The sequence below is a fragment of the Ctenocephalides felis genome, unplaced genomic scaffold, assembly GCF_003426905.1.
Source record: "Ctenocephalides felis isolate EL2017-DRISC unplaced genomic scaffold, ASM342690v1 CF-g0.4_SCAFFOLD_00845, whole genome shotgun sequence".
Taxonomy (NCBI): Eukaryota; Metazoa; Arthropoda; class Insecta; order Siphonaptera; family Pulicidae; genus Ctenocephalides; species Ctenocephalides felis.
Genome location: NW_020536999.1, coordinates 12,102,768 through 12,123,887, shown reverse-complemented (window position 1 = coordinate 12,123,887; position 21,120 = coordinate 12,102,768). Strand labels below are relative to the sequence as shown.

Sequence of the window (21,120 nt, the reverse complement as noted above, 5' to 3'; positions counted from 1 at the left end):
GTTCACTCAGGTTTTGGCTAGTTTCTCCGATATAAAAAAGTTCACAATTAGAGCAATTAATCTGATATACCAAATTCCTGAGGTGGTCAGAAATAAACTCAGATATAATTTGTGTAAAAATGGAACTAAGGGTTGTATCGCAATTACACACTAACAAAAGGCCACATTTTCTCGACGAAAAATAGAAATATTTTAAATACGGTAAACACCAGTATATGACTCCAAGTCTAAACGGTTTTTATGGTCGGTGAGGTCCTGTTGTTTGTTAAAAAGGTAGTTGCGTCTGTTATTTATTACTGATTTAATTATGTTTGTAGGGCAAGAGTTATTTAAGACAACTTATTAAAAGTTATTCATGTTTATTTGTGATGTTAAAAAATATATATATATATATATATTACCTCTGTGCACATACTCATACCATGGAGTAATAATGTTTCCATCATTTATATTAGGATACAAAATTGTAAGTGTTTTTTATTATTATTGTTTCTATGAAATCTCTTACACATTATTTATTTAGTTTTAATTTTTGTAGTTGTATTGATGGCTGCTGAATGAAGGCAAAGATGCTAAAAACTCGCATACTAATTTTTTTATGTAACCTCTGGCTTTTAAACTCAAATAAAATAAATATTATATCAACATCAATATATATATATATAAATAAATTTAATTTAAACAATAATAAAATTTTAACAATTTTATTTGTGTGCCAAAATGTTATAAAAGCGAACAAATGCATTATTTATTATATTATAAAATATATAACATTATTTAACAAATATATGAGCATGATTATATATAATACATAATGTATGTGGTAATAATTTAATAGATTGGGAAATAATGCAATCACAGAAAATTAAATACAAATAAATATAATGAGTCTAAAAAATTCGTCTAATTTGTGTATATAAATTGTTCTTGATCATTGCATATTTTTCAACGTTTCTTTAGCCAAAGATAATCTCTGGAATTCAGATTCCATTTGTTCAAGTCTCTCAGCATTAGCATCGCGAACCTCTTGAGGAACTTTTGTTGTGTAATCACCAGCCGACATAGCTTTTCTTAATTTGTCCACAGACTAAAAACAAAACATTTATTACAATTATAAATTTCCAATATAAGACAATTCTAGTTATTAAACTTACCGCTGTCAGATCTTTCTGCTTTTTCTCCATCTTGCTCAACTCTTTCTCAGGTTCAATTAATCCTTTCAACAGCAAATGAATTTCACAATGTCCGGTTAGAGTCAGGATTGCACAACCTGGTGGTGGGGTACTCGTTATTTGGACTTCTGAGCAGAACGACATTGTACCTAGAGGCTGATTGTACCTTTGGAAGACCTCACTTATAACTGGATCTGAACTTACAATGTATGCTGGAAAAATCACATAGATAAGTAGTAATAAATCTAATATTACCAAATTAATAGGTTGTCAAATATCTCCCTTCCGCCTTTTTGTATTATAAACCAAGAGCAAAAAAGCGGAAGGGAGATATTTGACAACCTTGTGTTATTATTATTATTTATATTGTGTTGTTATTATTATTTTAATATATTTAGTATACCTTGTGTTTTAACTTTGTTTGGTAGTGTGTAATCACTTCTTGCAGAACGAATAATCTTTGCAGCCTTCTGCACTAATTCTACATCCTTTTCAGATTGCTCATCACGCCAACAGCATTTTTCCACTTCCGGATACTCTGCAACACAAATACTTGGAACTGAAACATCAGCTCTAGGCAATCTCTGGTACAATTCTTCTGTTAAAAATGGCATAAATGGAGATAGCAGCCTTAACCCGACTTCTAAACAAGTGTACAAAGTTTTCTTTGCAGCAGCAATTGCAGTGGTATCACCGGATTGGAAAATTGGTTTCAAGCATTCCAGGTAAACATCACATAAATCATACAACCATAAATTGTAACAAGCTGTTGTAGCAACTGCAAATTCATATTTTTCAAAACCGTTGTTACAAGCTTCGACTGCATATGCAAGTCTGGATAAAATCCATTTATCCATAACACTCTCATTTCCTGATAAATCTTTGGAGCAAACCTCGTGTTTTTCATCACTTGTGAAATAGGTCATTGCAAATTTGGTGGCATTCCACAATTTGTTACAGAAAAATCTGTATCCTTGTACACGAAGAATATCTAAGTTAATATCTCTACCTTGTAGTACGTAAGAACATAAAGCAAATCTCATTGCATCAACACCACATTCAGGTATACCGTTTGGATAGTCTCTCTTTTGACCAGCTTTGGCTTTCTCAATTTCCTTGGGATCTAAATTCGATCCTTCCAAAGTTTTGTGCAAATCTTCCAAGCTTATTCCAGTTATAACATCCATGGGATCAATAACATTTCCCAAAGATTTAGACATTTTTCTACCATGGGCATCCCTTACCATTGGATGAAGATAAACTTCTTTGAACGGCAATTTTCCTAGTAAAGTTTGCCCAAAGAACACCATCCTGGCCACCCAGAAGAACAAAATATCGTGCCCTGTCTCAAGTAAAGTTCCTGGATAGAAGAGTTTCATATCTTCTGTATCATCAGGCCATCCAAAAACAGAAAATGGGAACAACCCAGAGCTAAACCAAGTATCCAAAACATCTTCATCTTGTTGCAATTCCACATTACTGGCATCAGTATTGAATCTCTTTGTTGCGGTCTCCAAAGCTTCAGCTTCTGAGCACGCTATGACCCAAAAGTCTTCAGTCTTGTGTCCTTTTCTGCATAAACCATCTTTTAAAGTCACATGATAAGCAGGAATTCTATGACCCCACCAAAGTTGTCGAGAAACACACCAATCTCTGATTCCATCCATCCAATGGTACCAAGTTTTCTCATGATGTTCGGGAATGATTTTTAGTTCACCGGACTTTACTACTTGTACGGCATTCTTTGCAAGCTCATCACATTTTACATACCTAGAGGTACAATTAAAAAATATATTAGGGATTGAAGTAGCCTGTAAAGTTATTTTATAGTTATACTTACCATTGTGGTTTGATTAAAGGTTCAACCACATCCTTAGATCTACTGCACATCGGCACAACCATAGCATGATCCTTGTCTCCTCTGTACAGTCCCATTTCTTCTAAAGCTTTAGTGACAGCTTTTCTAGCTTCAAAGCGTTTCATTCCTGTAAACTGTCCATATTCTCCTATAATAACTCCATCGTCATTGAATATTGTATTAAAAGGCAAATTATGACGCAGGCCAACTTCATAATCATTAGGGTCATGAGCCGGTGTTATTTTCACAGCACCTGAAAATTTTTAATAGTCAGCTTACTAGTATTAAATTATAAGAAAAAGTATAATACCTGTTCCAAATTCAATTTCAACAAAATCATCACACACAATTGGCAGTGGTTGTTTGGTAAACGGGTGCATAACTTGCTTTCCATGCAAATGAGTGTATCGTGGATCTTTAGGATGTACAGCAACTGCAGAATCGCCCAGCATTGTTTCTATTCTTGTAGTACTCACTATAATTTCATCATCAGTACCTACAACCTTGTAAGCAAATGAAGCCAGAACACCAAATTCGACTTTCTCCTTATAACCTAAAAAATAGAAGTGACTCAATGATTTGAATTTAATAAATGTTATACAAATCATTTATATTATTATTACCTGGTATGCACAATGGTGTCCTTCCTGTTAATTCAACTTTATCAACTTCAATATCAGAAATGGCTGATCTAAGTGTGCACGACCAGTTGACTAATCTACTGCTTCTGTATATCAATCCCATGTTGTACATTCTCACAAATGCTTCATTGACAGCTTTACATAACTTAGGATCCATTGTAAAACTTACACGGTCCCAATCATAGGAAGAACCGAGTTTTCTGAGCTGGTGGTAAATTCTATCTCCCTTCCTGGAAAAGGGAAATAGAAATAATATTATATATTAGAGATAACAATCGCACATCAACTTCTTATTAGTGAATTTATAACAGACCAATGTTATGGCAAGGCCATGTTATGCTCCAACTTGCATACATTATTCTAATGAATTATACTGAATACTGTCAAAATGTAATGTATTTGCTGTGCATTCAGATGTTTTACACATAACCTCCAACGTCACTTGTATGTTATGAAGCTAGTTCAGAAAGACCCTGTTATATAAGATCGTTTTTTTGACATTTGTGTGGTTTTTAGGTTAGGTTTTCTATCTGACAACTTGAGAAAAACGCCTGGCTGCACAGCAACCACATGGCCACAATATTTAGTATTAACATAGCCTTGCCATAACATTGGTCTGTTAAATGTCTGAATCGGTCCACCACATGACTTTTGTCAATATTTAGTATGGAAAGTTCTTCATAACAGCCTTGCCATCTTACTGGTCCATTACTTACTGGTTCTTCCATTCCCAGATCTTGTCAACAAATTTTTCTCTGCCTAAATCGTGTCGAGTCAACTTTTGTTCTCTCCATAATTGTTTTTCAACAACTACTTGTGTTGCAATTCCTGCATGGTCACAACCTGGCACCCATAAAGTAGTACGACCCTTCATTCTATGCCTAAGAAAATGCTAGATATTAACAAGCAGTCTTCTTTATTATAATATGATAAAAAATTTGATTTTGAGATAAAGAGCTACTTAGTAATATTAAAATACAAGTGATCAATTTTTTCCTACCATCTAGTTATAGCATCCTCGATAGCATTAGTTAGGGCATGACCCAAATGAAGTGATCCTGTTACATTTGGTGGAGGAATGACCATTACAAAACTTCCTTTTGGATTCGGTTTTGATAGATCTCTCTAAAAGAAAAAAATATAATTAATATATTTAAATTTGAATTTTATATTAATCATGCAATATATGGATGCAATCTTCTAAATATATTATATACAATATTCTTTCAAATTTCATCAGAATAGCTGAAGTAAATGAATGCTATTTAAATTGATGAAAGATTTTTTTTAAAGGATTATTTATGTATGGGTACAGTACAGAAAGCATTATTTATATAAAAATCAAAACAAATGGCAATAAAATTGTTTTGCTGATCCAGCAAAATTGAAGATAATTTTATTTTGCCGATGTAAACTATTTGCTGACCCAGATATATAGAATACTTTTTACATACTTCATACAATATATAAATTTCCATTTTTTTTTAATGTATGATAAGTAAAATATCTCACCCCATATTCGGGTTTGAAAAATCCTTGTTTCTCCCACCAACCGTACCAGGCAGCTTCAACGTATCCGGGACTGTATGAATCTGGCATAGCACCAGAGACATCTTTCTTCTCTCCCGGAGCTGTATTTGCTTTATATACAGGCACTTCTTTGACCTCTTTAATTTTTTTCTGAAAATAGTAGCAACAATCAGAAAACTTTTTTAATCATAACCTCAAAATATTTTTGTCTCAGTTGATGAAGAGAGATATGGACAATTATGTAGCAAATACAGTAAAAATCAATTAAAATATATATATTTTAAACCCCTGTATGAAACTTATGCAAGAACATATATATAAGTATTATTGAGCAAGTGTATTATAAAAATAGTTCAGCACTAAATAATTGCACAAATTTAGTAACAACCAGATTTGTGCAGGACAAAATTGAAACTTGTGCAGGAACATAAATATAAGTATATGTCAAACATATTAACTGTATCTTTTTCATTCTTACATCTGGTTTCTCTTTAGGTTGTGCAGGAGCAGCATTTTTCTTCTCCAATTTCTGCTTCAATTTCTCTAATTTCGCCGCCTTTTCCGCTTCCTTTTTTAGTTGTTTTTCAGTTTTAACAGGCGGTTCGCCCACACCATTCTGTTCGGCAGTCTTAGCATCTGACATTTTAAGAAATATTACCGAAATCTTTTATTAACAGATGTTGTAAGACTCTGAGTACAACGTGTACACCGTACACTCACTGACGCAATATAGTACAACAATGAGAAATAGAGAGGATTAATATTTTAGATTGATTGCTTGCAGCATATGCCAATTATGTTAGTAGAGAATGAAACCTGTGGTTTTTTAGGTTAGAAAGGTATTCTGACATGTGATGTAATGCCGCGTCTCCACTGTTACGAATCCGTGCGGCGAATGGTGCGTCTCGAACAAATTTGCGCAGCGGAGTGATACTGTGCGAACGCACGAATTTCCTTCAAATTTGTCCATAGCGAACTTTTTTCTTCTTTTTTGTTTGAAAATGGGAGGGGGGGTTTATTTCTAGAATTACGTACCCTGCCGAACATGGTCGAAGCGACACGAAAATTTCAATAGCTTGCGTTCGCGGCGCTCGCTCCCGCCGCGAGCAACCCGACGCATCGGGCTGCCGAGAATACCCGAACCGACACTAATGGATTAGCGTCAAAGCGCGGATCAAAAATGTAAATAAGTAAGCAGTCATTAAAATTGATGTACTAATTATAATTTTATCTAACTATTAGTATAGGAAATACATCGGTAATTAAGTTATAGATATGTTGAAATATATGTATATCCAACTAAAATATATTTTGGTAGACTTTATTTATCATATTTCAGAGTTAATTTTATATCATCATAATATTATCATGTATATATATATATATATATATATATATATATATATATACTCTTACTACTTATATGACGTATCATATATTTATTATTCAAAATAAATTAAATGTTTCAAAAAAAAAAAAAAATGGTAATATTGTATTATTTGCAATTACGCTAAATATCATTTAAAATCTTATTAATATGCAGACTGAATTTTTGCTCAAAGTCTTTTCTGACAAGTATTTATATTTAGAACAGAAGTAATAATTTTTATTCAAAACTGATAATTGTTGGTCAGCCTGCCTCTGTATCCGTATACGTTATTTCTTTGAACTTGTAACTTGAATTTGAACGTAAACGTTGATCTGTGCTACGGTATAAGTTCAATTGTACAGTGAAGGCATTGAGATATTTCATCTTATCCTCAATTTTGAAAATGGATATGCGTAGAGAAGATGTTATACTTCTTTACACTTCTTATAATTGAACTGTATCAAGAAAAAAAATATTATGGAATCCTAAAAATTTCAAATGTATCAAATTGCTCGCAGTGTGCGTCGCGCACAAGAGCCAACGCATGCGTGCGTCGCGAACAGGATTCGCCGCACGGATTCGTGCAGTGGGGCGCAGCATATTAATGCTGCGTCCCCACTGCACGAATCCGTGCGGCGAATCCTGTTCGCGACGCACGCATGCGTTGGCTCTTGTGCGCGACGCACACTGCGAGCAATTTGATACATTTGAAATTTTTAGGATTCCATAATATTTTTTTTCTTGATACAGTTCAATTATAAGAAGTGTAAAGAAGTATAACATCTTCTCTACGCATATCCATTTTCAAAATTGAGGATAAGATAAAATATCTCAATGCCTTCACTGTACAATTGAACTTATACCGTAGCACAGATCAACGTTTACGTTCAAATTCAAGTTACAAGTTCAAAGAAATAACGTATACGGATACAGAGGCAGGCTGACCAACAATTATCAGTTTTGAATAAAAATTATTACTTCTGTTCTAAATATAAATACTTGTCAGAAAAGACTTTGAGCAAAAATTCAGTCTGCATATTAATAAGATTTTAAATGATATTTAGCGTAATTGCAAATAATACAATATTACCATTTTTTTTTTTTTTTTGAAACATTTAATTTATTTTGAATAATAAATATATGATACGTCATATAAGTAGTAAGAGTATATATATATATATATATATATATATATATATATATATATATATATACATGATAATATTATGATGATATAAAATTAACTCTGAAATATGATAAATAAAGTCTACCAAAATATATTTTAGTTGGATATACATATATTTCAACATATCTATAACTTAATTACCGATGTATTTCCTATACTAATAGTTAGATAAAATTATAATTAGTACATCAATTTTAATGACTGCTTACTTATTTACATTTTTGATCCGCGCTTTGACGCTAATCCATTAGTGTCGGTTCGGGTATTCTCGGCAGCCCGATGCGTCGGGTTGCTCGCGGCGGGAGCGAGCGCCGCGAACGCAAGCTATTGAAATTTTCGTGTCGCTTCGACCATGTTCGGCAGGGTACGTAATTCTAAAAATAAACACCCCCTCCCATTTTCAAACAAAAAATGAAGAAAAAAGTGCGCTATGGACATGCGCAGTGGACAAATTTAAAGGAAATTCGTGCGTTCGCACAGTATCACTCCGCTGCGCAAATTTGTTCGTGACGCACCATTCGCCGCACGGATTCGTAACAGTGGAGACGCGGCATAAGGTTTAACTTCAAACGACAAGATGTCGGTAGCCATTTTATAATAACGGTTTGAGCATCAGTGGTTCTCAAGTAACTGTTTGCAAAATTTTGAAATAGGAGAAAAAACTAAGATTGAACTAGTGGGGTGCATGGCATCGTGCCTTAAGGCAAATTGCTGGAACTTCTTGTATCAAATTTTATTTTTTTTTAAAAAGATTAACATTTTTGAAAAAAAAATACTCTGAAAAAATTAGATTTTTGAAAAAAAAATTATTTTGAAATATTTTGAAAATTCTGAACTTTTTTTCAAAGCAATCATACTGCTTTAACTGCATAGAGACAAAATATCGAAGCGCGTAAGCGCCGCGTCGCCGTCTAACGGGTAAACATTGGTACGGAACCCATAGGAATGTAAACAAAATTTATACTTATTGTTAAAATCTCTATAAAATATCTGTGCATATGTCTAATGATCATTTTTGACCGTCAAATGGCATTTTTTTTACTTTTTTTACTAGATCTCCGAAACCGCTAGACCTACCTTTATGAAAATTTGATCAGTTCTTCATCTTGTTAATACAAGTGAAATGTTTTTTGAATTATTCAAATCGGACGCTCCGTTCTCTTAAAAACTCAGTTACCGTTTTTGGCACTTTTTGCCCCGTATCTTCGGAACGGCTAGACCTGCCTTTGCCAAAAACTAATCAGCACGTCTCCTTATCAATACGAATCGAATGTTTTTTGAGTTATTCAAATCGCTTCATCCGTGTTCCCGAAATAGTCGACGAAAATTTGTATCCGCACACACACATACACACACATACATCCATTTTTTCTAAGGTATGCCAAAATGTTTAGAAGGTTTTGAAACGTAAAGATATATAAAAATTTTCATTTTCGATTTTTTTGCGATTACTATAACTTGCCCTAAGTGAAGTTAAAAATACATACTTATGGGGATATTATTTAAATACATAAACTGAGTAATAAAGTAAAATATGTATTACATGATTATTAAAACGAAGAAACTTTCAGTATGGTTTACCATTTTCCTTATCGATGGGTTAACCATAGGTGCAAGTTCTTTACAATTTTAAGTTGAATTTAAAAAGCCTTTCAGGTTGAGTTTAATAAATTAAATGCAATAAAAACAAGTTTCCTAATTCAGTATATACTCAATTGAATTAATAATTAAGTACATATTAATTTTTCAATTTATATGTTATAAAGTTACACCGGAAAAATGCACAAAATTAAAAATCATAAAATAGGTGAAAATCTGGCGCAAAATACTTGCTCACCTTACCAGAAAACATGACAGAAATCCTGTTACAAGAAATTCTGGCGTCGTGCCGCTTAAGTATAATTAAATTTATCTTAAGGTGCGTCCACACCTAACGAACGAACACGAACGAACATGTCGAACAAGAAAATACAAAATAGAACGAACAGGAACACGAACGAACGCAAAAAATTCCAAACAAACGACTCAAAGCAGTGAGGGTTTGAATCTTTTTGTTCGAGGATGTACCGTGAAACGTCAGACTTATTATTTAAAGTGGCGGGAAAGAGAAAAATTATTTAAAGTCATCAAATTTACAAAATTTGTCAATAACAGCAATATCTTATAATAAATACAACATAAATTAATGCATTAATGCACATTTTAACACCAAAAAAAAAAAGTTTGTCTACATTCGTGGTAGCGTCCACACTGCACATACGAGTTCAAACATGAACGAACAATTCCCTTTGATGTACCGACAAGTTGCGGAACATTGCTCGCCATGTTTGTTTATGTTTGTTCGTGATCGTCGTGGCGTCCACACTATGCTGTTGCCGTTCGTTCTGGTACGTTCTTTTATGTTCGTTCGTGTTCGTTCGTTAGGTGTGGACGCACCTTTACATACAGACGCATGTATATTTAATTTATTTAAAATATATCACTTCTAATTTCTAATTAATTTAATCATATTTGAATGAACAAGAGTTTATCAAGAAGCAAGGATTCTTATCAGATTGCATCATGAACTTTGTCACATGTAATCAAAGGACCCCCACGGCTTTAAAAGGTCAAAGTCATTCTGTATAATAAACTGTTATTGATATTGATATTTTTGAATAAGTTGCAAATTTATAATGATTACATAATTGTAATTGATTACTTTTTTATAGGGGGTAAAATATCATATTTTTGTACAAATTCGAATTTATAGATCTATAGGGTTGTTGGATAAGATCGAATTGTTGGTACAACTTTAAATTTATTGTTGATATTAATTTATATGTTATTAATAATTTATTACATAAATACCTACTAAATTTAAATATTATATAAAAGTTTTAAAATATTAAATGCATTACGGGAAATACAAAAATAATTGCGAAACCAACTATCAAATGAATCAAAAGACCAGTGACGTTTACTTAGATAAAACTTTCTTCAGATCCTGTATATTTGAACATATTCTTAACAATCAGATTTACTATAACTCAAACATGTGTTTATTTGAGTAACGATTTCGATTGCGATATTTATTTCTTAAATTGACTTTTGACATCCGATATGATAAGGAAAAAAATTATTAGATGTTGCCAAATATATGAACGACGAATGTATTTTTGAAAATTTAATTTCAAATTTATAAGTATTATTAACTTCGCATAGGGCAAGTTATAATAATCGCAAAAAAATCGAAAATAATTTTTTTTATATATCTTCACGTTTCAGAGGTTTCTGGACATTTTGGCATACCTTAAAAAAATGGATTTGTGTGTGAATGTGTGTGCGTTTGTGTTTGTGTATGGATACAAATTTTCGTCGACGATTTCAGGAACACGGATCAACCGATTTGAACAATTTAAAAAACATTCGATTTCAAATTCAAATGCAGGACTAGCCGTTTCGAAGATACGGGGCAAAAAGAGCCAAAATATCAAACAATTTAAAACAATCGATTTTTTCCAAAAAATCTAAAAATTTTCGAACTTTTAAAAAATTGTCAACATTTTGATTTTTTTTTGAAATTATCCAAAAAATCTAATTTAAAAAACGGAAATTTTCAGCAATTTGCCTTAAGACACGATGCCATACACCACCAGTTAAGTTTTTTTTCACAATTTTGAAACCATTTTACAGTTTACACATTTGTTTCAAATTGACATCTGGCAACATTGCACGTGCCGATTCGTTCCGATTTTATTTTTGACTTTTGTGACATTAGGTTAGAGTGAATATGGAAATATTTTAATAATATTACTGTACGGAATTTGCAGTGTGAGTGCCGTGCCATTTTAGTGTGAAAAGTATAAAAAATAAGAGAAAATGGTCGTTTGTAGAGTTATATCATTATCTTGTCGCCGTTTACATGCACCTGCCAAATTTTTGAACCCACTTTTGAATTCACAAAATCAATTGGCAAGGACGAGTATTAAATATATTTCTACATCACAGATTAACTTTGCAGGTAAATTATACGTAATTTGTTTACATAGATGACGTAGATGACATAGAATTAATTGATTTTGTCACAAATACATTAATGAAACTCACAGTGAATTATTAAATTTTTACAATATAACATTACAATATAATAATTTTTTCAATAAGAGTTATAATTTATTACAAATGAAAAATAAATGAAAAACATGCTTTCTGTTAATAATGCATTCATCTTTTACATTTTACAGATTGTTATCAACTGTTTTATGTGAAATCCTTAATATTCTTTTCAACTGTTCTAAATGAAATTCATAATTTCATACCAATTTAAAACAAATTTTTGATACAATGAAATACAATATCACAAAGTTTTTAAAATATTTTAAATATAACCAGGGTTGAAGTAGCATTCTAAAAATTATATAGTTTTCATTTCGAGAGCTGCATTTGTCAATGTATAATATTATAAAATATGAAAGTTGTGCAAAACTAAACAAATTACTATTTTTGTCTAATAATAATTTTCTAATAATTGCATTGACTGATTAAAACGAACAGTATTTTGAATTAATAAGTAAGTTGATTTTTATAAAATCAAGTAATTGTATGTTGACAGCGTGCAAAAGAAGTTGTGCCTTCTGCATTATAAAAGTAATGTCACAGCTTCAGTTTTATTGATCTTTGAAATAATACTTTGAATCCTGCAATTTATAGATCATATATAATGTACAAATATATATATATATATATATATATATATATATATATATATATATATATATATATATATATCACCATATGTAATCTAATTTTTCCTTTTCTTTTCAGAACGTAAGTACACAGATAAACATGAATGGGTTGTTGTCGAAGGCAATGTAGGGACTGTAGGAATCTCAAAATATGCTCAGGTCAGTTTAATAAATAAAAAAAGAGTGCGCGTAAGGTTCACACAGGATTGAAGTAGAACTGTTTTGCTATCATATGAGATGGTACTATTTTTATTTCAGGAAGCCCTCGGAGATGTTGTTTATGCCCAGCTCCCTGATGCAGGTACAGATCTTTCTCAAAAGGATGAATGCGGAGCATTAGAAAGTGTAAAGGCAGCATCAGAATTATATTCTCCTGTTTCGGGCAAAGTTACTGAAAAAAACTCAGCTGTAGAAAATTCACCAGCTTTGATTAACACATCATGCTATGATCAGGGTAAATAGAATAACTAGTAAATGAATTGTAACTAATAAATTTTTTTGAATTTTAGTTTATATATATATATATATATATATATATATATATAAATATTTTGTAATAATTAATGTACTGTTTTTGTTACAGGTTGGTTATTCAAAGTAAATCTGACGAAGCCTGAAGAGGTGAATAAATTGATGAGTGAGAAAGAGTATGAAGAGTTTTTGAAGAGCGATCACCATTAAATTTGGTGCATTTAAAGCTAGTTTCATCTGTGATTACCAATGATTTGGTTATCATATAGTCATTAATAAAATGTTCCTTGAATATGTTTTTTTAGTTCACGTACCTGAACTGTATATATTTGTCATTATATAAGAAATAAAAATAATATGATTTTAAATGACTTAGTAAGTTGACTGAGTTTATATTAGTAGTGAGTTGTGTAATAGTGAATTAAATATAATATATGTGAGGTTAATGAGGAGAATTCTGGTTTTGGGTTTTTGGCCAAAGCATACTTTGAAATTTAAAATTACTAAAAATATTGTGGTGCTTTTTTATAATATTGTTAGTGATGCATAGTTATATATCATCTTTAGCTCATCTTACTACGTTACTACTACAATTTTCATTTGTGTTTTTAGTATATTGGCTTAAAATATTTTTTCATGTTTTATAGTATTTGCTAAATTTATCATTATTATTAACTTCCCATAGGGTAAGTTATAGCAATGGGCCAAAAATCAAATTTTTTTTTTGCATGTCTTCACGTTTCAGAGGTTTCTGAACATTTTGGCATACTTCATATAAAACGGATGTGTGTGTGTGTATGTATGGAGACAATTTTCCGTCGACGATTTCGGGCGTATGGATGAGCCGATTTGAAAAATTTAAAAAGCAATCGATTTCTGTTGACAGGGAGATTGGTGATTAGTTTTTGGCAAAGGCAGGTCCAGCGATATGGAGCAAAAAGTGCTAAAAATGACAGTTTTCAAGAAAACGGATCAACCGATTTGAATGATCCAAAAAACATTCGATTTGTAATGATGGGGATAAGTGGTTATTACAATTTGGCAAAGACGGGTCCAGCCATTTCGGAGATACACAGCTAAATATGCAATGGCAGTTTTTGAGGGAACTAAGCATCCGATTTGAATGATTTAAAAAAAAATCTGCTTATCTATATACAAAACGTACAGGTAAAAATTTAAATCTATTGATTATTATCCTATAAATTTTAGTTTTTTACTCCCGTATATATATATTAATTATTGAAATATTCTTAAAACAAAATCCAATATTGCTTTCAAAATTCATTTTTAAATTTAACGGTTTTTTTGACAACTTAAAAGATAATTTTCAACCGATATGGCAATACTAAACGCCGCTTAAATAAAAATCTACGTTTTGCATTTTAGGTTAAGCCGGGATTGACAGTATTTTGCATAGCAAATATTTTATTAATTATATCGATTAATTGATTTTTTACGTCAGCAGAAAAAGTAAGATATATTATTCACAACAGTTTTTCATGTCGTTTCATTGCTCATTGTTTTGCTTTTAGAATGGTCGTTTATTTCTCTGACAGCCCCCCTACGAGCGGAATTATGTACAATGAAGAGAACACGACGTTAAGGGTGAACCATGCCCCTGTTGGATGTGGGACTGTCTATCTAACAGAAACGTAAGTGAAATATTAATTAGCATGAAATATCAAAACCAAAACCTTTAAGGCTAATTTGAATCCCTAACTCTTGTGTAGAGGACACATGTTTTTAATTGCTTCCATTCCAATTAATACAATTTCTACAAACACATAAGTTTACTAAGCATTTGTTTCCTTTAGAACATTATGCTGGTTCAATACAACTCAGAATCGAGGTTTCTCTATTCCATGGAAAAATGTTATCATGCACGCAATAACATCTACACCTGATGCAGCAATATATATGCAAGTCGATTTTAAATTTTCTTGGGAAAATGCGACAAACGAAAATAATGAAAATGGTGAATCAGAAGACGACGAGCCTATCATGACTGAGATGTGGCTGTTGCCTGAAAATAAAGATAATCTGAATCAAATATATCAGATTATGAATGAATGTCAAATTATGAATCCTGATGAAGAGAACAAAGGTGGGTAAATAAATCACTATCTATTACTATTAAAATCACTATTTATATTACTAATAAAATCAATATTGTTTTTAAGGAGCTCATAGTTTAATAGCAATATTTATTGCTTAAGCATTCAATAACAAATCTGGCATATTTCGTTATATTTTTACAGATGACAGTGGTGGAGATAGTGATTTTGAGGAATGGCATGAGAACGGAGGAGGTGATATAGAACGATTGTCCATAAATGATCCAGATGATCTTGATGATGGTATTAAACATTTTTTACAATCACATTTTTTCAATTTCTCAAATAATTATTTTTAATATATTATCAAATCTTGTTTTTCTTTCAACAGATGGACAATTTGAAGATGCTGAATAATTTAGAATAACTATTGCATTTTGCATTTTATTTTAAGATACTTTCTAATTGATATGTTGTTTGTTTCAGTATGAATTTTATGTATGTTCTCATTATTTAGATTGTTGAACAATAATTAATTTCTGTGAAATAAATTATATTTTTTATAATATTGTTTATATATACTATTAAATAAAGTTTCTAAGTGTGAGTGGCAATTTAAATAAGAACTATTGTATCACTTATATTTAGCTCACATATTCATTTTCGAGATTTTCTTTTAAATATTTTAGGAAATTTTTATTACATGGTTGTAGTAGTATTCATAAATTTAACTTAAATAGTTAAGTGATTACATTATGCAGATTATTTGTCTAAGTTTTTTTAAATAAATATTATCTTAAAGATAATTCCCATTTTCTTGAAAAAATATGATCGTCCGTAATGTTTCGGTCCTTATTAGTTCCACAAATTTATAAGAACTTTTTACATAATGAGGATAGGTAATTGTGACATTTTTTAGATATTTGCAATATTTTTAGAGATTTGATTTATAATATAATTTGAATCTATTTTGTACTTATGTTTATCGCATATTATTGTTAAAAATAAGTAAATTCTTTGATTTGATTTCGTTTTATTTTTTATTGAATTTAAAATATTATTTCAAACTTATAACCGTTAAAAACAAACGCGAGCGCCACTGTCGAGTTAAGAGCGAACTAGCAATTGTTTCGATCTAATGGCAGCCGCTTTGCTGCATCAGTCACTTTTATACTTTTATGATTTTAACGAGCTTTCATTTTACCGGTGTGATTCGTTTTATTATTAAATCTTATTCCTAACAGATAAAAATCACTTTTAATAGTTTGATACCCAAATTGAGATTTGCGTTATCACTTGTTTTATTAATCTTCGTGTAAAAGTTTTTAAAAGCCAAACTATTTGTTTTATCCAAGTGTTAATATTATTTGTTAAAAATGGTCGTCAAAGAATACGAAATGTTCAAACAGGAAGGTATATATTTATTTTTAAGCAATTTGAATTATTTTAGATTAAAAGAATTGCGAATTGTGCAATCAAATGAATTAAACTTAAGTAAAATGTAATTATTTTTCACTTATGTTGGAAGTTTATTATAACTGTGATTATTTCTCTGTAACACTCTGAAACATTTAATGTTACTTCAAAGTATAATAGACATATAATATTCACAAAATGTAGTTACACATAGTCCTTAAGTTATTGTACAATTACGGTTTTTTGCTCCACTGTGCAATATTGATTATTTTATTTATATATTTTCTATGATTTTTGTTTCAAAAAAATTGCAGTTGCGATGAAATTGAAAGAAGTAAATAGCAATGCTGATAAGCTACTGTTTAAAGCCATAAGCCTGCTTAATATGCAACTGGCGCAGGCTTCATCAAAACCGTTAACACAATTAGTAAGTATATTTACTTTCATTTTAAAATTGTGTTTAACATCTTTATTCTGGGCCTATTAACATTTTACAATTACATTTCTTCTATGGAATCACTAATTTGTTTCATGTTTATTTACAAATTGTTATATTTTTTATTAGATAAAGGAAGCCGAGGTTGCAGAACAATCAAAGATTGATATGTCACAGAACGATAAGAAAAGGAAAATGTCTTCCGAAGATGAAGGTATGTTAAACAGATATTGCTACTTTGAAATGTTATCAAACACTTATGTGTATCTGAGCATTTGTTTTTTATCATATCTTGATTACTTACTTATAAATTGCTATTTAAGGTTATCTTACAGAAGCATCGAGACATAAGATTGCCAAGATAGGTGGTATTACTAAAAAACAAGTTAATATAACTGTTCTCACACCAAGCAGAATGGGGCCAAAAAGTATATTATCAAAAAGTCGATTCAAAACACCCATGAGGAACAAAACTATAAATAAATCAAATTATGGAATGATCACACCCAAGGTAATGATTCTATAATAAATAAAATTTGTTATGAAGTTTCTTTTTATTTGTAGATATATTTTTCTTGTTTTATTCTTAGGTTGCTAAAAATCAAACTTTAATGCTTATGAGAAGGCCTGTTCAAGGGGAAATGGCTATGTCCTTGGCCGGAAGTCCACTCCTGGTGTCCAAGTATGTGCATTACTTTATTTATGTTTTATATTGATAGTACAATCTAGGGCGTAAAAACAATAACTTTTTCATATGTATTTTTTCATGAATCTCTCCGGGCTTTAATTAGTAATAATAAGGCTGATTGTTTTTTATGCTATCAAATCTCAATTTTACACCAAAAATATATTCACAAAGCAAAATTTAATATCTTAATTAAATATCTATCCCTAATTTAAACAAATTTAGTATCATTAATTTTACATTTTGTTGATTATTATAAGAACAATATCTGTTTATAGTGTTGTTGGCGAAGAATTGGCCAATGTTAATATACCAATGCCCGATGGAACACATCTCGCCTTGTTCCCTACACAGTTAGGAAAAATAGATCCTGAAGATTTGCCGAAATTTGATGCTGATACTAAAAAACAATTACAAATGCTTGCGGAAAATTTAACTAAAATTTGCAAGATGTGTAAATAATTCTAAATTTTTTAGTGAATTGTAGTAGAGTAATAGTTAAACCACTGATAATATTTAATTATTTAATTAGACTTAGCATTTTATTATTACATTTTAAGATACAAATATTATACTTATTGTCTATATTTGTTAACTGTTGATACGATGACGAACTCCCCACATGAAATTTGCATTTTGGTCTGTTTTGATATAAGTCCTGACGGGCCCCACAACGTGGTGGTGAGAAATATCATGTCTTTTTACTGCATTTCGAGATAATTCTGATAATGATAAAAATTTCGTAGCATAAACTGGCATTATATTTAATTTTCTAAATTTAATAATAAATAAAACAAAAATATAATCTAGTAATAAAAAAAACTGTTGTTAAAATCATACAAACTTTCACTGTAAATCTAAAAGTTATAATTCATAAAAAATAGTACATTAATATTTGTGTTTTATATTTTTAAACAATTTGAGAGTAGTTGCATTAGTTTTGTAAATAAATCATTTTAATTGTATAGTATTAAATAATATATTTATATCAATTTAATTAATTTCGTTATTAAATAAATCATTGATATATTATTTATAAATTTTATTTAACAAAACTTGATTATATATATATATATATATATATATATACTTTATTATTTTATATTCTATTTATGAAAAAAATTCTCACCTGGGTGGAAATTGAGCGTTCTTGCCATTACACCCCAGTTCAAAAAGAACATCGGTAAAAATAGTGAAAGATTTAACTGTAATAATAAACCTGCCAATTAAAGTTTTTTTTAAACAAGTACATTTATATTAACATTTATATTATATTAACAAATATAATTAAAAATTTCTTAGTGCGTTGGAAAATGCCAAATTAATTTTGAAGTCAGGCATTGGTAATAAGAAGTATTATTTTATATGTTACATATTACATGGAATGATGATAAAAAAAAACAATTACTGCAAATTAATAAATTATTATACACAATTGGATAATGTGATTTAGTATTAATATTAAAAATGTCTCAAATAAAAAACGCGAATTTTAGTAATAATTGGTTTTTGAGGTAAATCGAGTCTTATAAATGCTAAATTCGGTGATAACGATAATTATATTTTATAAACTAACTTTATATTTGATTAAAAACAAAAAAAAAACTAGTGTTGTATGGCATCGTGCCTTAAAGTAAATTGCTTGAACTTCCCGTACCGTAATGAAATATTTGAGGAATCTCATATGTTTTCAAATAGATTATATTGAATACTGTACCGTTCATTATTCGTATTTTATAGACAAAATATAAGAACTTATGAATTTGACGACGACGTTTTATATATATTTACGACTTTTATTTATAAAAAGTAAATTAACAATCGGATTTAAAATGAAGCTCATTATTGTCTAATATTTATAAGAACTTTATAAACTGATCTGCAAAGTTCAAATTATTTATTTGAAGTATATAAGTGAGCTGTAGAACTTTAGCTAGAATTAAAATTAAAATCCGATTTTTTCCCATATTGAATAGATAACAGTTATGCTTACCAAGTTTCCTAAATTCATAATAAACGAAATTTATTTTTATAAATTATTGGAATTCACGATTTGGAACTAGTCTAAACGTATTTGTAGAAATGTCTTTCAATAATAACAATAATGTCGTTTTATATATATGGAGAAACTATTCCACTTCTACTTATTTATGTTTAAGAGTTCTTAACGGATGAGCGGAGACTGAAAACGTGATAAATTTAAATATTTAAATGAATTCATGAAAAACATATATACGATTGCGGTTTGTCTCTCTATCAGCGTTAAGCGGGGTATTACTGTATTTAATTTTAAATGTATTAGTATAATTATAATTAATTTTTACAATTAGTAATTTTGCTTGTTCGTAATTTTAATTTATAAATTATCAAATTTTCAAGCCTTAAAATAGCAATTTTTTAAAACTAGTGATGCATGGAATCGTGTTGTGCCTTAAGAGAAATTGATGAAACTTTCTGCTTTTAACTTAAATTTTGTGAATTTTTGACGGTAAGTTTCAAAATTAAACTAGTTTGCCTTAAGGCAAATTTTCGATATTCAGAAAAATATTTTTTTGGAGCTTTGAAATATTTTTTTTGCTTCGCTCAAAATCAAAGGTTCTTTGAGTCATTCAAATCGGATGCTTCGTTCTCTCAAAAACTGCAATTCTTTGCACATTTAAATCCATATATCCTAAACTGCTGGACCTGCCTTTGCCAAAAACTAATCACCACTTCTCCCCATCATTATGAATTGAACCGTTTTTGAATCATTCAAATCGGATGCTCCGTTATCTCAAAAACTTAATTAATATTTTCTGCACTCTTTGCTCCGTATCTCCGAAACGGCTAGAACTGCCTTTGCCAAAAACTAATCAGCACATCTCCTTATCAATAAGAATCGAATGTTTTTTTTGAACTTACCCTACGGGATGGTAAAAATAGTTTTATAAAATATAACAACCATTCTAAAAAGTAGTTTTTTATTCTTGTAAATTGATATGTACTTTCTTCTATTTAGGGACAATGAGAGTAAATAGAAGAAAGGTCTGTGCTCAATCGACCGCAAACAACTTTCTGCTATTTATTCTAAAAAAATTGTTTTTTTTTTATAATTGACCAACGCACTTATATAGATGCCAAGATCACATTACTAAAATAGGCATTTTATTATTGGAAAAAGTTGAAGATTTATATACTTGATTTTTTAATATGAAATGAAATTAATTAGTCTTATATTGCTATAATTGTGTGTAGTTGAAGATATATATATATACTTGATTTTTTAATATAAAATAAAATTAATTAGTTTTATATTGCTATATTCGACCGAGCTTATTAAAATTATCTCATGATTTTCTGTCTTATTTATCTCTGCTGGAATATTATTTCAACTAATGAGAACTTTGGTAAAAATTTCTCCAGCGTTTAAGAATATTTTTATTATTTTAATTATTTTTCGTATTTGATATTTATCAAACATTTGAAAAAAAGGGTATTATCTCCATTTTTCACTAGGAACCTATTTTCTTGAAATTCTGGAAATTGGCTTATCTTGCTCTTAAATGCAATAGTGAAACAATTTGAAACAAGCCCCT

At 30.0% G+C, this 21,120-nt stretch overlaps 4 protein-coding genes across 5 annotated transcripts; 3 read left to right on the top strand and 1 right to left on the bottom strand.

The window, feature by feature from the left end:
* Window positions 1-930: 930 nt before the first annotated feature.
* On the bottom strand, window positions 931-6,016 carry LOC113376855 (valine--tRNA ligase). The gene is made up of 10 exons (XM_026616933.1): window positions 5,680-6,016; window positions 5,184-5,351; window positions 4,672-4,796; window positions 4,388-4,552; window positions 3,654-3,901; window positions 3,341-3,583; window positions 3,013-3,283; window positions 1,576-2,942; window positions 1,155-1,384; window positions 931-1,087 (listed from the first exon to the last, which is right to left on the bottom strand). Exons 1-10 carry the CDS (start codon window positions 5,842-5,844, stop codon window positions 932-934), a joined length of 3,138 nt encoding a protein of 1,045 aa, XP_026472718.1. The 5' UTR covers window positions 5,845-6,016; the 3' UTR covers window position 931.
* A 5,472-nt stretch (window positions 6,017-11,488) lies between these two features.
* Window positions 11,489-13,177, top strand: LOC113363412 (glycine cleavage system H protein, mitochondrial-like). The gene is made up of 4 exons (XM_026605914.1): window positions 11,489-11,759; window positions 12,563-12,642; window positions 12,742-12,937; window positions 13,067-13,177. The coding sequence occupies exons 1-4, from the start codon at window positions 11,618-11,620 to the stop codon at window positions 13,162-13,164; spliced, it is 516 nt and encodes a 171-aa protein (XP_026461699.1). The 5' UTR covers window positions 11,489-11,617; the 3' UTR covers window positions 13,165-13,177.
* A 1,131-nt stretch (window positions 13,178-14,308) lies between these two features.
* On the top strand, window positions 14,309-15,439 carry LOC113363858 (methylosome subunit pICln-like). The gene is made up of 5 exons (XM_026606343.1): window positions 14,309-14,424; window positions 14,487-14,606; window positions 14,769-15,058; window positions 15,213-15,311; window positions 15,400-15,439. The coding sequence occupies exons 2-5, from the start codon at window positions 14,488-14,490 to the stop codon at window positions 15,423-15,425; spliced, it is 534 nt and encodes a 177-aa protein (XP_026462128.1). The 5' UTR covers window positions 14,309-14,424; window position 14,487; the 3' UTR covers window positions 15,426-15,439.
* Window positions 15,440-16,220: 781 nt separating this feature from the next.
* LOC113363752 lies at window positions 16,221-18,192 on the top strand. Of its 2 annotated transcripts, none has more exons than XM_026606237.1 (6): window positions 16,221-16,421; window positions 16,739-16,851; window positions 16,990-17,074; window positions 17,196-17,371; window positions 17,451-17,542; window positions 17,824-18,192. In XM_026606237.1, the coding sequence occupies exons 1-6, from the start codon at window positions 16,385-16,387 to the stop codon at window positions 18,005-18,007; spliced, it is 687 nt and encodes a 228-aa protein (XP_026462022.1). In that variant the 5' UTR covers window positions 16,221-16,384; the 3' UTR covers window positions 18,008-18,192. The 2 variants fall into 2 exon arrangements, with proteins under 2 accessions (XP_026462022.1, XP_026462021.1); XM_026606236.1 differs by having other exon boundaries at window positions 17,184-17,371; window positions 17,824-18,185.
* The last annotated feature ends 2,928 nt before the right edge of the window (window positions 18,193-21,120 follow it).

Excerpts from the sequence above, each read along its gene's own strand:
- LOC113376855 (XM_026616933.1), bottom strand. The coding sequence starts at position 5,844 with ATGTCAGATGCTAAGACTGCCGAACAGAATGGTGTGGGCGAACCGCCT. Across the intron at positions 3,902-4,387 it reads ATCTGGGAATGGAAGAACCA|GAAGGGAGATAGAATTTACC; the intron begins GTAAGTAATGGA and ends TCCCTTTTCCAG. Across the intron at positions 3,584-3,653 it reads GACACCATTGTGCATACCAG|GTTATAAGGAGAAAGTCGAA; the intron begins GTAATAATAATA and ends TCTATTTTTTAG.
- LOC113363412 (XM_026605914.1), top strand. The coding sequence starts at position 11,618 with ATGGTCGTTTGTAGAGTTATATCATTATCTTGTCGCCGTTTACATGCA. Across the intron at positions 11,760-12,562 it reads ATCACAGATTAACTTTGCAG|AACGTAAGTACACAGATAAA; the intron begins GTAAATTATACG and ends TTTTCTTTTCAG. Across the intron at positions 12,643-12,741 it reads GAATCTCAAAATATGCTCAG|GAAGCCCTCGGAGATGTTGT; the intron begins GTCAGTTTAATA and ends TTTTTATTTCAG.
- LOC113363858 (XM_026606343.1), top strand. The coding sequence starts at position 14,488 with ATGGTCGTTTATTTCTCTGACAGCCCCCCTACGAGCGGAATTATGTAC. Across the intron at positions 14,607-14,768 it reads ACTGTCTATCTAACAGAAAC|AACATTATGCTGGTTCAATA; the intron begins GTAAGTGAAATA and ends TGTTTCCTTTAG. Across the intron at positions 15,059-15,212 it reads TCCTGATGAAGAGAACAAAG|ATGACAGTGGTGGAGATAGT; the intron begins GTGGGTAAATAA and ends ATATTTTTACAG.
- LOC113363752 (XM_026606236.1), top strand. The coding sequence starts at position 16,385 with ATGGTCGTCAAAGAATACGAAATGTTCAAACAGGAAG. Across the intron at positions 16,422-16,738 it reads CGAAATGTTCAAACAGGAAG|TTGCGATGAAATTGAAAGAA; the intron begins GTATATATTTAT and ends AAAAAATTGCAG. Across the intron at positions 17,372-17,450 it reads ATGGAATGATCACACCCAAG|GTTGCTAAAAATCAAACTTT; the intron begins GTAATGATTCTA and ends TTTTATTCTTAG.